Source organism: Grus americana, chromosome 7 (assembly GCF_028858705.1).
Source record: "Grus americana isolate bGruAme1 chromosome 7, bGruAme1.mat, whole genome shotgun sequence".
NCBI classification, from domain to species: Eukaryota; Metazoa; Chordata; class Aves; order Gruiformes; family Gruidae; genus Grus; species Grus americana.
Genome location: NC_072858.1, coordinates 36,447,458 through 36,464,695, shown reverse-complemented (window position 1 = coordinate 36,464,695; position 17,238 = coordinate 36,447,458). Strand labels below are relative to the sequence as shown.

Sequence of the window (17,238 nt, the reverse complement as noted above, 5' to 3'; positions counted from 1 at the left end):
TAGCAGTGGGAAGTAATGGGGCTAGGAAGGCATTACCTAAGTTAACATTGCTGTGAAAATTTTAACGCCAACATACATGGACTGAAGGTGTTATACCAAACTTCTTGTAAAGAACAGGCATCTCTGAAATAAATGGAATTACACAGTTGTATAGAGAATACAATCTTGGAGTTTTTTGCTTGTTTGATAGATTTTCTTCTAGGATTAGCAAGAACAGAAAGTAGTTGTTAATATGGCTTTCTGAAGAACTGTATTTATCACATAAGCCATAAAACTGTTTTTGGATGTGATTACATCAGTGGAGTAGGGCAAAGTGTATATGGTTGTGGTTCAGACAAGTATTTCATAAAGCATCACACAAAGAACCAGTCCATGTGATCACTGGGTACAATGTTAAAACTAGGCTGCAGTTCAGCATACTGAGGAGGCTAAGGGAAAGAGTACAAAGGTTCAAGCTCTATTTTTGGGTCAAAAATGTAGGGTTCTAGCTGCTTTTTGGCAACTTTCCTGGAACATGAAATTTTTACAGACAGGAATTCACACACTTGTTTAATATAGTAGCCAGATATTTAAAATTGTGCTATGTCTGAGCTAAAAAACTAAAATTCAAAGTCCTATCTAGAGGTGTAAATGTTCTGTACAAATTATAATATATATAATATATATTATAATTGTATATAATTATCTATATGTATATGTGCTGAGTAGACTGCAACTTTTGAAACCTGGATATTTCACTTAAGTATATTAGCAAAAGGGGACTACACAGTGGTGGTTGCATTAATAGTGGTAGGGTATATGCAGGGGGTAAAAGACTGTTAAAACTGGCCAGAGCAAAGCCGGGAAATGTGCTGGTGAATATGTGTCTTAAGTAGTTCTGTACTATTTTTCTCTAGTCATTAGTAGCACCTTGTAAGTGAGCTGCAGAGCCTTATGGCCACAGAGATGTGTAGCGTATTCAGTATATGATTTGACAATGTAGCTGAACCAGTTTAGTTGCCAGCTTGTGCTAGCAGCAGCATTCCCTTGCTTCCCTCCCTGCTCATACTCATATGCTCCCACACGTCCCTCCTGCCATCACTGGCAGTCATCCGATCCCACGGTGACCTGTTCTGCAGGAGTGAGCTAGAAGAAAGTTAACTCAAAAGGAAAAAAAAAAAGAAAAAAATGGTCAGCAAGTGCTGGTGGGAATTTGGGGCAGGTGGAGAAGTGAAATGCAACTTCTCTTCTGGGGAGTTGCTCGCCTTTGCACTGCCTTAGCAATACTGTTGTAGGGTGCTGCTGGATGATTGTAATTTGACCAGTATGGCAAACAAAATCTTCTCTTTATGCAAGTCTTGTTGAAGGTACGGATTCACATCATTTTGTCTCTGTGATTGTTCTGGCCTCATCACCATCATTTTTTGAGCACCTGACAGCAAGGCACCCTTCAGGGCAGGGCTATTACCTGCATCTTACAGATGAGAAATTGAGGCCTAAAGAAGCTCAGTGATCTGTTAAGGTAACATAGAAAGTCTGTGACAGAGCAGGTAGTTGGATCCTGTTCTCCTAGATCTTGAGACAAGTAATCTAGCTCCTGGGCCATTCTACTACCTGTGAACCTTTTTGGCAAAAAGGGAAATCGCATAGGCTGTAGTAATTCCTGTAAGTTTTTAAGCACATTTGTGTGTGAATATGAGTTCTAAAATCCTGTATCTGTTGAAGTTAAAACCCATTTTGCTGTTGACTTTAGCAGGATTCAGATCTTAGTGAAAACACATGCCTACAGTTAGTAGAAGCTTGTAGCATCAAAATATTTTGACGTTAGCATAGTAACCCATGGAAATTACCACAAATTGAAAGGCTAGAACTTTGTTTGAATGTTGATTCTCATATACTGTATAAAATCAGAATTCTGTTTGCAGTTACTCATTGCCAACTCCAGACAAATTTCCCAATTTAATCCCAGTTTTGTAACTTTTACTAGATTGGCTTTTTGGCAGAGTTATTGTAAATCCAGTTAGCAGTTTGTCTAAGAAACTGGCACATATTGTATCTCGGCATCTGTTTCCAAGCTGTAACACTCCTTGGCTTCAATGTCTAATCTAGGGTACTCTGACTGAAATCTTCTGTTATGTTTGGACTCTCTCTCTCCTCCCCTCCCTCTCTCTTTCAGCAGTGGGAGAGGTATCACTCAATATCATGCTATCCAAATGTAAACACAAACCCTTGAAGAGTCTGGCAAGTCATCTGTGGTACACAGCTAGACAATATTAAAAATAAACTCCAGCTCAAAGTGATAGAGCAAGAGGAAAACAGAAGAGAAAGCAAATGAGGTTTGTATCTCCAACTCCCACAGACTTATCAGCTGGAGTGAGTGGCTTAGGAGTGTGTGTTAAATCATGAGGACCTCAGGTTCCCTTTCCTAGGTGATGAGTTCTGCAAGACAGGGTCCTCACGAGGAAAACCTGTCTGTACTTTGTTGTTGATTAGATCTAGATCTTTAGAAGACAGCTACAAGTGGTTGTTCAGTTATTCATTCCCACGATTATTGGGAGTTTATACCTATTAATGTCAAGATCTGGTAATTTGTCTTAGTTAGGTTTTTAAATCTCATTTCTAGTACAAAGCAAACAAGCTTCCGTGAGGACTGCTTGGGGTTTAGTTCCCATCCTTAGTCCAAAATCGCCTACATTTGCTGGCCTTTGGGAGATAATGCGAAGCTTGTTTTTGAGCAACCTTTTTGGAGTGATTGAATTAAGTGTAATTCTTGTGCTCTGGGGAACAGAGTTCTTGGTGATTCTTGTGACCTTTCTGAGGCTGACTGCTTAGCGTAGGAACTGCGAGGAGATGATTCTGTCTGATCAGCACTGAGGTATTGTTTGGGGTGATGTGGCCTGTGTGATGAGTTAGGTTCTGAATATGGCTTTACAGGCCATAAGTTTTAATGATCTAAAAGCTTTTGGACAAACCTTGCATCTCTTCTGCTCTGAAATTTCATATAAAGTATTCCCTATCAAAAGTAAAGAATATTCATGTGAGGGATGTGCATAATTTTCTAAACAGCTGTAGCTTTATTCTTTGTCCTAAAAATAAGGCAGTGACCATGCTGCTCTCTGGATCTTACATAAGACAGAACCAACCAGCGTTGCCACATGATACTTTTCATAGTGAATGACACAGATATGGGAGCACAGTTTGTAGTGCTTATAACCAAAAGTTATAAACCAGGCCCAGGTACTTAACTCTTCTTTCCTTTATTATTGCACAGTTAATTCCTTTGTTTTTATTACTGTACAGGATTTCGGGGTTTAGTTACCTCATTTTTCTATTTTATATGTTTTGTATAGCAAGGTTTTGAGGAGATAATATCATTAATTTCTAAGTTTTGCCTGTAAAGCTGAATTTCCTCTATTTATAGTCCCATTGGTGAAGCCTGTAAATGTTTTCAAATGCCAGGTTAAAAGAATCAGTTTGCATTACACATTGATATTGTTTTCACATTTGCCAAAATCCCCCCAAAGTCTCTGTCTGCCCTTTTCTCCCCACACTTCTTTTTGTTTCTACATGGCCTATTCTGACTGAATATTACCAAGATATTTTACTTGCAAGGAAGATAAAAGGCCCAATGGACTGGATTGACAGATTTTGGGAAGACAGCCCTGGCTGTGTTCTCCTTTCATCAAATGGTGCAGTAGCCCAGACACTCACTGAGGTTGTGAGACTTGGATGCTTTGTCTCACAGGATTTCAACCTCAGTCTCCAAGAGGAAGCTCTGAGCTCCATGCTGATAAAACATTATGGAGGTGGAGATGAGTGAAGAGGGAAGTCCTTTGTCCTTCTTGTCCTCTTTCACTTTGCAGAAATACTGAAACATCCACTACAGCAAGGACAAGAATCCAGGTGTTTGTCCTAGTTCCTAGGTAGAAGAGTGATTCTCTTTCTCTGTCTCTCTCAGTCTGTCTCTGTTTCTTTTCTCCAGCACAAACTGGAAGAAAGGATTCTAGCAGCTTCCTCGAATAACCCTAACCATTAAGCTGAAATGCTCTTTGAAATGTCCTGCTAAAGGAGGGCCTGTTCCACACTGCCTGAAAATCTTAAGTTTTATTCATTGAGCTGGAGAAGGTGAGAGAAAGGCTCAGGTCTCCTGCTAAGGGAACTGTTCTGAAAGGTGGAATTTCCAGATTTTTATCCTGCTGATAAAGGATGCTTAATTATTTGTGCAACCTGGGACAGCACCAACAGTACACGTACCCACTGGCAAGGTGTTAGGCCGTCCTTATGGGAGTTAAGAGTTACAAATTCATCTGGCCAAGGAAGAAACTTGAGTTAAGTCTGCTATATCCTGGGATTTGTCCTAACTTCTTCCTGCAATTGCCTAAAGGTAATCCTCATTTAGTGTATCTTCTGTTTGAAAGAACTGAGCAAATCTGACTGAAGACGCTTGGTATAACTGAACCCCTCTTTTTTCAACTCTCCTAACTGTAATGAAATTTCACCTGGCAATATAGCATACTACCATCTGCATAAATGACAGGTATGATGTTTTTTTCTGGTAAAAATGACAGCTTGTTAGTGCATGTGCTTGATCAAAGTTGCAGCTAGAATCTTAGCAAGATCATATTTGTATTTCTGTCAGCACTGAATGATTATCATAGCTGTAGAAGACCAGAGACTAATCTGTTCTGTCTCGTGCAACATCAGCAAAATTACCAACTATGTTCTGATTCTGGATTTCTTTATTGTTGATGATGAATGATGTACTGGATGAAACAGAAGGAGTACATCTGGATTATTAGATATCATGCTGAGTGTGTAATGCTGACACTTAGGAAAATCTTGACTTGTAAGCTAAACACTTTTCATATGGAAGTCAATGATGGATAATAAATAGAGCAGCAGAATGTAAATCATTCATGTTCATTACTGCACTTTATATAGTAATAAAAGACAATACCAGTACTTTAAGATGCAGACTAGTCTTCTGCAGCTTTCATTCCTGATGATCGCTACATCCTCCACAGATATAAATGAGACCAAATACTGCTATTAAAATATGAGGTTACAGTGCAATTCCCTAAATAAAACTATGCTATAGGACACATTTTATGAGAAAGAATTTTTAAAATAGCATGTAGAAAGTACAAGGAAGCCAACACTTTGAGATTCTTATTGGATGCTGTACTCCATTCATTATGCAGTGATCTCTCATACAGAGGAGAGTTGCATTTGTATTTATGAGAAAGTGAATAAGAAGCCCTTCCCTACCGTTATAATAAATTTAATGCATATGTGCTATATGTAGGATGAAAATGTGTCCTTTTTAATTCTATGTTAACTACAAGAGGAATAAACAGGACAAAATCTATGGGTGTGAATCCAGCATTCCAACATACTATTCTCGTGATGCTGATTGTTCTATAAATGGCAAAGCAATAGGAATTTTGGAAAATACTGTACATCCTCTCATGTCTTTAAATAATCACTGCTTTCACTGAGGAGAAGACTCAGACTTGAATTTGCTGGAGCCAGCCTGAGCAGTGATTTTCCTGGATGTGGAAGAATAAAATAAGAAGTGATTAAAGGTAGGAACTGAGGAGAAAATGAGGGGACTTTTATTGAGCAATCCTAAAATTGTTGTTTTCTAGTTCATTGGACATGTGCCAGCTTTGAAGTTTTTCAGTGTTTTGGGGATTGGGGAATCAAGATTTTGGTTTGGTCTCATACAGAATAGCAAATAAGTGTATAAATAGCTTTTGCTGTCAGCAGATAACTTTGACACTAGTAGTGATCATTGTTTCTAAAGGGGTTATCATGCAGTTAACTCGAAAGACTGATTGGTATTTCACAGTAGCTCTCTAAATAATTTTACTACCATAGCAAGTACAAATTGTAACACTTGTGATTCATCTGCAAAACATACCGCTTGCCAGTTGTTTTACTCAAAGTGCTTTGGCAGCGTGATCTGTTAGAAAGAAAGGTCAATAGCAAAATTAAAAAAAAACAGGGATTACACTGCAGTTGTCCACAGAGGGTAATTTGCTCCAGAGACTCCATGGCTTTTTGCTTATCTTTGCGTGTTCTCTGTCAGAAGGGCTAACAGGCCTTGTGAAAAGTTCCCTTGTTGACAACAGATCAGGGTAAACCATTATTTGCTGTGTTAAGCCTGAGCTGGCAGGACAGCTATGGAGAGCTCCGTGGCCAAGGTGAGAGTAGCATAATCACCTTCAGACAGAACAGCTATCTAGGAGTCCTTAGTGTGTTCTACTGTTGAGGGTGGTTGGACCTGATTTACAGTGATTTCAACTGCAAAACATTATTCCAATTCTTATTTCTTCTTTAGTTTCATAGACGCTGTCCACACCTGGTGAATTTATTAATTCCAGTTAAGAATGAACTGATAGTTCCTTGAACTTTGTAAAAGGGTTGTTATTTTGCTAAACTCTAATAATGCTGGTCCTAAAGTTGGGTGTATGCCAGTAACAGCTACCAAAACCTTTGCTAAGTTCCTAACAAGTCCCTGTCAATTCATGTAAGTCAGGAGATTTGGAAAAATAGGTTTAATGCTAAAAATTGAATATCGCATTTTAGTTCAACCAAAACAAAACCAGAAACCTTTTCTTAAACAGTTTGATTACTTCTTAATTTGTCTTGAAAATATACAGTGTATGAATATGTCTGCATGCAATGAGTTGAGCAACTTGTAAAGTGAAAAAATTAAATCCAATTTACAGAAGATTCTATGAAAAGAAAAAAGTTTTACATTCCTACTGGTCTTTAATAGAGATGATCAGAAATTAAAAATGCTACTTAGTCACAAAGTAAACCCTCTGCAGCTGATTCCCCTCATACTTCCTGTTTAAAGCTCCAGTTTGCTATTCCAAACCAGTACTTACCGCAAAAGTTTACTCTGAAAAGTAGCATAGCAGCTCAACCACACAAACACCTTTTGTTCCACAGGTGATAATACATATCTTGTTCATGAGTGAAATTTATTTTGATAACACTCAATTTTCTTACCTGCTGACTACTTTGTTGATTACCATCCTCTCTGAAATGCAGTTTTCTTTCCAGGTCCTTTACAAGTGCAGCTTTATTTTCCCGAATAGAATCGTCTGTAGCTAATGGCAGAGGCTTCAGATTTTTCTTTGTTAATCCCTGGGTCGGGCTATTAAAAGAAGATTCTGATAGTAACATGCAGCAACCAGTATATTTTTTTTGTCATCTGTGTGATATGATATTAGGCTTCAATTGAAACCTATTATTTATTTACGTAGAAGCCAGAGCACAACATGGGATTTTATTTTTTGGTACTATTTTAATGATGCATCCCATTCCCATGCCACTAGGAATTAAGGACACACATCTTAAAGAGAATAAGCATTATAATACTACAATGAGTATCTAAGGTCCATTTATATTTATCATGGAATAATTATGTCACAATGAATGCTTTAAGAAATGTGTATAGGTGTTAACATAGGTATACAGTTTGTACATTTTACTGGATCAGGCAATAATTTAAAAGCTAATATAGTTTCTCTCTAATCTTTATCTCACATCTTCAGTGATCATTTGCTCTTCCCACAAACTTTTACGTGTTTCATTTCTCTCACTTTTTTATGACACCTAACATCAACAGTTCTTTTTATTTGATAGATGTAGTCTATTTTATTTTAGTAAGGTTTGAAAAATAGTTCAATTATTAAATAAGTCTTTCGGGAGACTGTGAGAGTGCACTGCTGAAGCACAGCAGCAGCACACTACTAGAGAGTGTGCAACGTTTAGTTTACCAGGAGCTGACATCTTAATAACATGGTCTAGGTAAAAGGCATAACTGATGATTGCTGATATCTTCCTTTTGTTGTTTCTGCAGACATGGTTATCTCTCACTGCTTTTGTAACCAGAATTATTATAATTGATAATGTCAAAAAAGGAAGCTGAAACTTCAATAGATATACACAGATTAGCACAGGTACTGTTCAGGTTCCTTCTGGATCTTTTGGGGCCTCACTTTGGCTCTCTCCCATGTAAAGATCTAGATTTGAGTCTCAGCATGATGAGCTGTAGTTATGTGGGAATTCAGCTCGGGGCTGGGACCCAGGAAAAATGAAATGAAGAAAGCAATATTTAACTACTCTACATGGTAGGCATATTGTAAGGATTTATTTGGTAAAGCCTGTACAACAGTTAGAAAAAGTAAAGCACTTTGCAAGACTTAAGTGTCATTAATGCAAAGAGAATAGTGCTTGAGCACGTGTGCACCAGCTCTGAAGGGGAGGAACGGGAGCAGGTGAGTACTTGCAGCTGATTTTTGCTTGCTGTTGCAATGCTGTGAAAGCAGGCCAAAGGCTTGAGTTGGGTGTAGTTAAAACCTTCACTGTGAACCTTACAAATTTATTATCTATGCCTGCCCATGATGCCAGGGCCGTGAAGGCCTCCAGGCATGAGCCGCAGGGTGATGGCGATGATGAGACTGTGCTGGGCAACTAGGAAATCTGGGAGTAGGAGTGCAATAATGGTTTGAAGGCAGGATTTCTTGGCCCACAGAGTAGGGAATCTTATGTATACAGGGACACTTTTTTCTGTTACTGTTACGGATTGGTTGATGTAGTATCAGCAGGATGGTTAGGATATTGTGACTTACTGGTAGCAATCGCTACCTTGAAGTATACCATTGGTAAAAAGGGGGAATATTCCTTACTTTGTGCATAATGTGGATTTCTATGGATAAAAAGTTGTATCAATCTACTGGTGCTAGCCATGCTGACACTGGGTTCACATAGTCCACAAAAGGGATATTAATTTCAACTCTACTAGTAAAGAAGAAAGTCTTAAGGCCACAACCTTTCCAGTACATCGTCATCCTTATTTGAGTGTATGGTGGTAGCCATTTGGTCACAGAAATCATGCTAGCTGTCAATTAAAATATTTATGTGCAAACCATTAACTCTCCTGAGATTTTCTGGGGGACTTTAAATATAGAAAGTATTGCAACCAGAAAGATGCCTTTACATATGTTATTTCTTAGATTTACCTGGACTAAGAAATAAGTTACATTATGAGATACCTTTTAAAACTTTACTCATTACAATAGGTAAGAATGTTTTTCTAGCTCATATAGGCAAATGGTCTTAGAGTGATTTATCCTGCAAGCTCATGAAGTCTCTTTTCTCCCACTATTACAGTCTTATGAATCACTAAGCCCCCAAATTCTTGTATATATCGGTTTATAAACTCACATTTCTCTATCTTGAATTTATCTTACCTTTGATGTATCCTATTATAGAAGCTATTACCCCTTCCTTTCTTAACCAAATGTAAAGGTTAGATGAAATGACCAGAATACATGAATAACTCACTTTTCTATTTTGTGAATGACTTGCATTTCAGTAAACTCCCCACTGAACCCTTGAACAGAAATACATCTTAGTTTCTTTTATGAGTATTTCTTGTCCCTGCTTCTGCACATATGGTTCATGCAACTTACGTGGCTGGTGTACTTCTGGGCAGTCCCATAGCATTGGTTGACGGCACAGTAGGAAATGAAGGAAGAACAGCACTAAGGAAAGCTACTGGATTCTGAATCCAGCCAGTTGGGGAGATAGGAGCAGGAGTCACACTCTGCGGCTGGAACTGCTTTACACTAGATGTAGAAAGGGTTAATGGAGGCACCATGGATTCCTTAGGGCTTGATAGAGACTGTTCACTTTTGCTTGTAAACCCTCCTGAAGACCTTGATTGTGCAGATGGAGGATTTGCTTTGAAATTTTCCTTGTTATTTGTTCTTTGAGCTCCTTGAGGAATGTTGCCAAATGTTGTAACTGAGGAGCTAGAAGAGGAGCTGGTAGGTGATGTGGTTTGTGATGGTAGGAACTGCTTAGGTCGGGTATAGCTGAATGCTTGTGAAGCAGAGGCTTTGCTTTGTTTGTACGTAGTTGAGGTGGACTGTTGATGGAGTGAAGTAGCAGAATTCAATACAGCTGTGTTGAATGACAATTCTTTTGTAGATGTCTGATGCACCTGCTGTTGTTCAAGCAAGACCTGGTTGTGGAGCTGTTTTAACTGGGTCTGGTCACTGCATATAAGACAAAGATGAGCAAAATTGGTCATGAGCCCTGAATGTACTGGCTGACTACATTTCCATATGTGAATTGCAAGAGAAAAATTCTATGTCCTGTCATACAGTAAGAGGTAAGGGAAACTGCTACATGACATATTGTCTAACATTATGAGAAGAGCATAATATTATTTTGCTACTAAAATAAACCTTTCCTTCTCCCTTTTTTGCCAGAGGCACAAAAGCTTTTTGTCTGACAGTTGTTTGACTGAAGATGATTCTTACATTTTAACACATGAAATGTAAGTATAAATCTTACTTGAAGATATTTAAGGGATAGCATTGTTAAATTCTGCTCTACATCACCTTAGTACCTCTCTGCTTGTGTAACTAAGAGTAGGATTTGGTTTATTGATTTTAAATGAGCGTTTATGAGCCAGATTGCAGTTATTTAGCTCCTGTTAAAGTAGGTTCTGAAACCAGCATTTTGGCTAATAAAGCTTTGTAACAGTCCACCAAAGGAGATACTACCAATGTAGTTTAGGTGGTGTTGACATTCGGTGACAGACAGGAGTGCATCATTCAGAGAGGACTTGCATTTCATGCAATTGTTGTTTCCTAGATGCTATCTACTGTATATGTCTTCAGGGCTTTTTTACTTTGCAATTAAGGAAAATTAATTTGCCTCGTCAAGTGATTTGTTTAGTTATTATGTATATGGAAATACAGCATATGGAAACCAGGCTAACTTTTCCTTTTCCAAAAAGGACATAGAGGATATAGAAAATGATCATGTAATAAATTGTCAAGTATTAAATAACTATTGTTAAAAAGGGAAAAATGTAGAAGTAGAGACCAACCATAACTGGTAGTGACAAATCAAATACATTAGGTCAACAGAACTTTGTTTTATTTAAAAGAATTATTGTTTCTGTAAGGTATTAAACAAAAATCACATTAAAGGTAGATAAAAATAGCAATTTCAAGCTTTCAAAAAATAGAATGTTCGAGAGTTAGAAGTTGTGCAATCCTGATTTTGTGTCATTCATATATACATCTGCATAATAGTGCACTCCTTTGTTACTTTGCGGGGGGGGGGGGTGTTGAGAGAAATCCTGCTTTATGCAAGCATTGGGCAACTTAAATACTGCTTCTGCTCCCCTCTTAAAAACACTATAGCTCTGAAAGTAAATAGGGCTGTGAATATGGGCTTAACAAATTAAAAAAAACATTGAAACACTGCTCCAAGTTCTTCCTCTGCGACATCGTATGTAAGTGCTGTCTTCTCACTTGTAATGTTTATGCTATGAAATACATCCCTGTTTAAGAGTACCAATTATTTACTTTATAAAGTCCTTCCTGAGCCTTTGATTAAAGCTTCTGCCTGTTTAAGAAATGAGATGAAGGACTCTGCATGCTTTTTGTTAAACTAGATTTGGAAGGTTTCAAAAATGCTGAAAAGATATTTCTTAATAAAGTGCAGCATGAATTGCATAAATTGTCCTCTAAAAAAACTACACTACTTCTTAAATTTTCCCCTTGAGCTGTCAGTGCATTAATCACGCAGGTACTTTTTAGTTCAAGTGGTTTCACATTACCAAACATTTCCAAGTATTTTATCTGTTTTAGGAGGAGATTACTTTTGTGAGACATAAAAGTCATGAGGCATGGCCTTTGGGACTACAGTTGCTATCTAGTTGCTAGCCCGTACTATGTGTAAGACTGAATATATCTAGTTTTGGCAAAATTGCATACTCAGAATTGAGTGAGATATGTTTGAAGAATCTGCTTTTATTTTGCCTGCATAAAAGCATTTTTGTTCATCTTTTGTTTGCAGCAGAAAACATTGTGTAATTAAATAAAATCTCAAGGGGAAAACATTTTCCTTTTAAATTTGGAGAACACTTTTCCCAAGAGAGATACACAGAAAAAAACACCTAGCTCTGTAGAATATGTTTTCTAGGAGTATGGTTAATTAGGCCAGCACCATGTGATACTGACTATCTTTTTGTTCTGTCCTGGAGTTTTTTGCTCTCATGCAATAGTGTCCTGGTCTATGAATACTAAATAATATCATTGATGCTCCTGCAACTTAGAATCCCATTTACTTACAGCTTTGGTTTAGCCAGTACTGGAGGGGGTTCCTTGGATGGCGATGTTGGCTCTGGTATTTTCATTGGCTGTCCATTTATCCTCTCTTGGAAATAGTTGGATCTGATTTGGTTTGTAGAGCCAGGTCCATCCTCTGATGATGATTCACTTCCTTTATCATCTTCAGGCAGCTTGAAGTGCACACGGAGACCTATCTTAGAACTCGATCTGGGTTCATTGTGGTTCACAAGAACACCTTCAAGTTTAGGTTTGGGGGTTTTATTTACTACACCATGGGTAGGGGTACGTGGGGGAGCTTGATGTTCTGCAGCAGTTAAGTTGATTGAGCTCATTGTGTGAAGAGTAGCAGCATTACTACTGTCTTCAGGTGCTGAAATAGCAAATATGAAACTTTTGGTGATAAGTAAATACCATAAGTTATAGTGAAACTAAATCACAAAAGTTACAATTGGAAAAACTCAGTCTTCCAGCTGTTGGACTGAGTTGTTTAACCTCATTTGTTTAACAACAAATTCCCTTAACAAAGGAATATTATAAAGGTGGGGGGGAAAGAGCCGCAGTTCTACTTCAGAAGATCCAGCAGCGGTCTTCAGCCATGTCCTCCGTGAATTCTACCAGCATCTTTGAAATACAAACATTTTTTTCAGAGAATTCTCTGGCTTTTTAGTTATGAAGAACACTGCCAGAACTTGAGCTGAATTGGAGTCAACTGTGCACTATACTTTTACATACTGTGCTTTGCTCACGTAACTGTTCCGTGCTTTGGCAGCAGAAATCATATAAACAGTATGAAATAATCTGTTTTGAGGTTTCCTCCTTTGGGCTCTGCACCAAAGGGTTCTTGAAAGAGCAAACTAGATAGTCCATAGAGATTCCAAAAATGGCTAGTGCCCAAATCTTGAGGTCAGCAAGAGTTGTGTTTTCAGAAGGGCTGTGTGGGATTCATTCCCTAATGTTCCTTGTTCCTTCACATTTCTAACTGGGGAAGAACACTTTGAAAAGACAGCAATCTGTATGTTCGATAAGCAGCTTGGACCGTAAAGTGCAACAGCCTGCTCTGCTTGTATTTACTAGCAAGCAAAGGACTGAAACAAAATCTTACCTTTGACAGTTAGATGAGCGATACTAGATACTGTTCCATATTTATTGCTTGCAGTACAGGTGAAGCTGCCAGAATCTTCTGAAAATACTTCAGCAATAACAAGAGTACAAATTTCCTCTGCAAAGTTTCAGAGCAGTATTATTTCTTGAAGCGAACATGCATTGAACAAACACACAAAGCCTTGACTACCCTCGGGGACATTTCCTTAAGGTTTTCCATCTCGCTCAGTTTGATTTTAGTTTCATCAGTATTATCAATTTTGGCAGCCTTTGTGTGCAGCAGCTGTTATCAGCATTGTCTGCAGCAACTGGTACCCTCTGTGCTCCAGCATGCCCAACAAAAGTGAAGAACAGGTGTCGGCAGTATTTGGAAAACATTAGAAAATGTTTTCCTAATCACATGAAGCACAGACTTTCTCTCTGAAGAACTTAAAATTTAATTTGAAGAAATATAGTGTACTCTATACTCACAACTCACTTAAACACATGTATTTTTATCTCTTTGCAGATTGAAAGATTAGTTATAATTAACTGGGAGCAATTCAAGTGGAGTCACTCTGTACAGTGAAGAAATACAAAACACATACATATAGGCTGGCATTTTCCAAAAGTACCAGTGCAGATTTGCAGATAGAGAGGATTGTGCTAATTGTACTTATAGAAAGTTGCCTTTTCACTTCTTTGTGAAGAAGACTAATGGGCACCAACAATGTGCTAGCAAAATTGTACTAGCAAAAATTAAATTCCATCTTGAAAAGTCAGTCTGGGGTTCTGGCATTCCTGTCTGACCAGTATCTGACATGTCCGGGCAGCAGTACCAGCTAATAAATACCTGTGGTGGTGGGATTTTAAATCTTTCATTTGGCCAGGTAGCTGGGATGGGGAGGGAGAGTAACATCTAAAGTGTATTGAAATGTGGGCCGATGGCATTTCTTCAACTAGTCAGACTATTTTGCTACCATTTTGCAAGAAACTTTCCTAAAACCCTACAAGATTAATATTTTATGAGTATTTCTGTGGAAGACCATACCACACTTAAACTTGATTGTTTCATGTTATCACTGAGGAAAATCTAGTAGCAACAAAGAGATTATTTACTAACAACTATAGGAGAATAATAGTTTATTATAGTACTAGGATTATAGAACTAGTTTAAGGCATTATAGTATCTAGTTTATCATACTTGGATTTGCCAACCACTGCATGCATGGAAATCCAGATTCCTTCTGAATGAGCAGCCGGTGATGAGGCAGTGACAACTGCACCCAACTGATTACCCTCTAAAAACTGCTTCACATTACTCAGCAGTGATGCCACTGGACAGTAAAGGAACGGCATCGGTGGGTTCTGGTAGAAGCTCCATTTATTCATTCCTAAGTCTCAGCAAGAGACATTGCAGAAAGGAGGAGTCTCTTTCAAGACACTTGTTGGGGTAAAAAAACCTTTTCATAAGGCAAGGAGAAGAGTTACAGAAGTTTACATTCTGTAAGAATTAATACTCCTTTGGTAATTTTCTGTCTTAAGAGGGGCAGCTTTATATTTTTAATAGTGAGAAGCATAACAAGGAGAGTGATTGTCTCATGGAGAAATAATCAAAATCTGTAAGGCTTCTTTGCTCAAATCATGCAGAGTAGCCTACATTCACTCTGACCCTTGAAATCAGCAAATCCAACCACTTTTATAGGATTTGCTGATATCAGGGGTGGAACACCTGATGTGATACTCTCATATTACGCTGTTAGGGAGCAAAGGGAATGGCTGACATGGCTAAACATCTGATGCAATGTTCCCTAACGGGTAAACTAGATAAAAATAGCTCAGTTCTACATCATCTGGTGTACTTCTGAACCTCAGATATTCAGGGGACCCTCATACGTTAATTTTGTTAATCTTTAGCTCATAAGGTGGTAACATTTGGATCCTAAGTTAGAACTAGGTCATAGCAGAATGGAAACATTATTTTCTTCAAACGTGAGAGAATTAATTCAAAGTATATGTTTATGAAACAGTCTACAGTGAAATGCAACTCACTAGTAGCTATAGAACGGGGGGGGAAGAAGAAGAAATTATGTTAATTAAATTATGGAGTTTAAATAATTAATATTTTGTGAGGTTAAATCACCACATTTGTATAATCAAAAAGTATGAGCCTTTTGATGATCCTCACCTGGTTCAGCCATAGATCGTGGTTCTAAAGGGAAGAAGAGCAGAATTAGTAGATTGAATATACTTACTTTTGCCAATAACTTTTTTTTTCTTAAGTACTAGATATGAATCTTGATCTTATTATGACAGAATACTCCTTTTGATCCAATTTTATGTTTAAAGCATGGTGGAGACAGCCAGGGCTTGTACTCAATGGTACGTCAAATCCAGCGAACAATGTGAACACTTAGGAGCACTTTTGAGAACTTATGAATAGGAAATAAATTCTGCAAGAAGTAATTTTTTGCAATCTTAGTACTACTATAGTGTGTCTTGAAGACAATTTCTGAAACTATTACACACATGAAATCAAGTTATGATAAAACATTGTTTCATTTTGGGTTGATTAATTGTGGTATTTAAGGAATTTCTATTGAGTTTTAGCAATTTTAGCATTCCAGTGACTTATGAGAAAACTGCAGGTGTTTTGACTGCATTTGAAAATTAAAGTAGAAGTATGTGTATAACCTATCATATATCATGTGCACACACATGTATGTGTAACCATGCTAACGTGTGCATCAGGTTACTTTTACGGATAAATCCGCAGCAATCCGCTGCCCATAAGCACTATTATAATAGCACTTAACTAAAAGATGAGGGATTTATGGGCAATAGAGCCCTACATACATGGTGCAAATCCAAAAACAAGCAGTAGAATTAAGGCTGAACTAGAAGACGACATTGAAGTGGCAAAGTGATCAAAGCAGAAGGCATAACAATTCAATACTTTGGGGAGTCTCAGACAAATACTACCTGGGAGTATGCTGTTCAATGTATCCACAGTTTTGGCTTCTGGAACCCAGATTTATTGCCGTAAATATGGCTTATATACTTCTTACCATTGTAATACAAAATTCAAAGTGTTTCTATGTTAGCAATTTTTTGCTTGCCTGTATTTTATTAGACACAATATTTCCACACAAGAAACATACTTTTCTGTAATATCCTAAAATCTGGAGAATCTTCTATCAGTGTTCCTTCTCTATACCATTCAACCTTTGGGGAAGGAGCTCCTTTCACCCGACATTCAAAGACAACAAGCTGCCCCTCAGAAGCTGAAATATCCTGTAACATCTAATAGAGAAAATGAATAGACAGTCAGTAAATGTCTTATCGGTCTGGAAGTAATACTGATTTCAGTGCAATTTCATAAAGCCACTTAAATCTTTGCCTTCAGAAATGCATAATTCCTTTTTTTAATCTTTGATAGCTAGAAGATTTAAATTATCTCTCCGTACAATTAATTGACCTCTTTAGTTTTCAAATATGTCATAGAACAAATTACCTTTGTAAATACAGGAGCAGCAATTATAGGTCTTCCATCCAGTCCTTGCAAATAGTTAGTGGGGCTTTGAGCCTGTGGATTGCAAAACATTACATGATGATGTTTAGGTGTACAGAGGATATTTTTCCATATACAGGAGAAATGACAGAAAAGAGATTTTGGTGGGTGGAGTCCAAAGCCAAATATTGAATGCAATGAATAAAAGTTGCTCTGTTGTAGACAACTGCTAGCAATCTTCCTAGATGGGTTACTGCCTGAGTAACAAAAATGCTCTTATTGCCTTATTGAGTTAAACATGGCAGGAAAAACTTCACTGCAGTGTATTATAACATCTTTCATTAATACTTCACTAAAGCAAATCTATGTAGGCTGCTTGGTGATAGTCTCCTTTTAAAAATTCTTACTTAATAAATATTTATGGATGTTAATAAGGAAAAGTTAAGTCAAGTCATGTGTGTGACTGCTGCTGTAATTCTTCTCCTTTGCCAAAAC

At 37.7% G+C, this 17,238-nt stretch overlaps 1 protein-coding gene across 7 annotated transcripts in view; it reads right to left on the bottom strand.

Moving 5' to 3' along the window:
* MYPN (myopalladin) overlaps positions 1-17,238 on the bottom strand; it is a 73,064-nt gene that overhangs the window by 17,269 nt on the left and 38,557 nt on the right. For all 7 annotated transcript variants that reach the window (XR_008577830.1, XR_008577829.1, XM_054831048.1 and 4 more), the window contains 7 exons: positions 16,747-16,818; positions 16,394-16,535; positions 15,421-15,444; positions 13,255-13,371; positions 12,153-12,522; positions 9,471-10,058; positions 7,000-7,147 (listed from right to left, as the gene is read on the bottom strand). Coding sequence is in view for 5 of the 7 variants with exons in the window: in XM_054831048.1 (XP_054687023.1) it covers positions 7,000-7,147; positions 9,471-10,058; positions 12,153-12,522; positions 13,255-13,371; positions 15,421-15,444; positions 16,394-16,535; positions 16,747-16,818 (1,461 nt within the window). In the remaining 2 variants the exon portion in view is untranslated. The remainder of the gene's footprint in view (positions 1-6,999; positions 7,148-9,470; positions 10,059-12,152; positions 12,523-13,254; positions 13,372-15,420; positions 15,445-16,393; positions 16,536-16,746; positions 16,819-17,238) is intronic.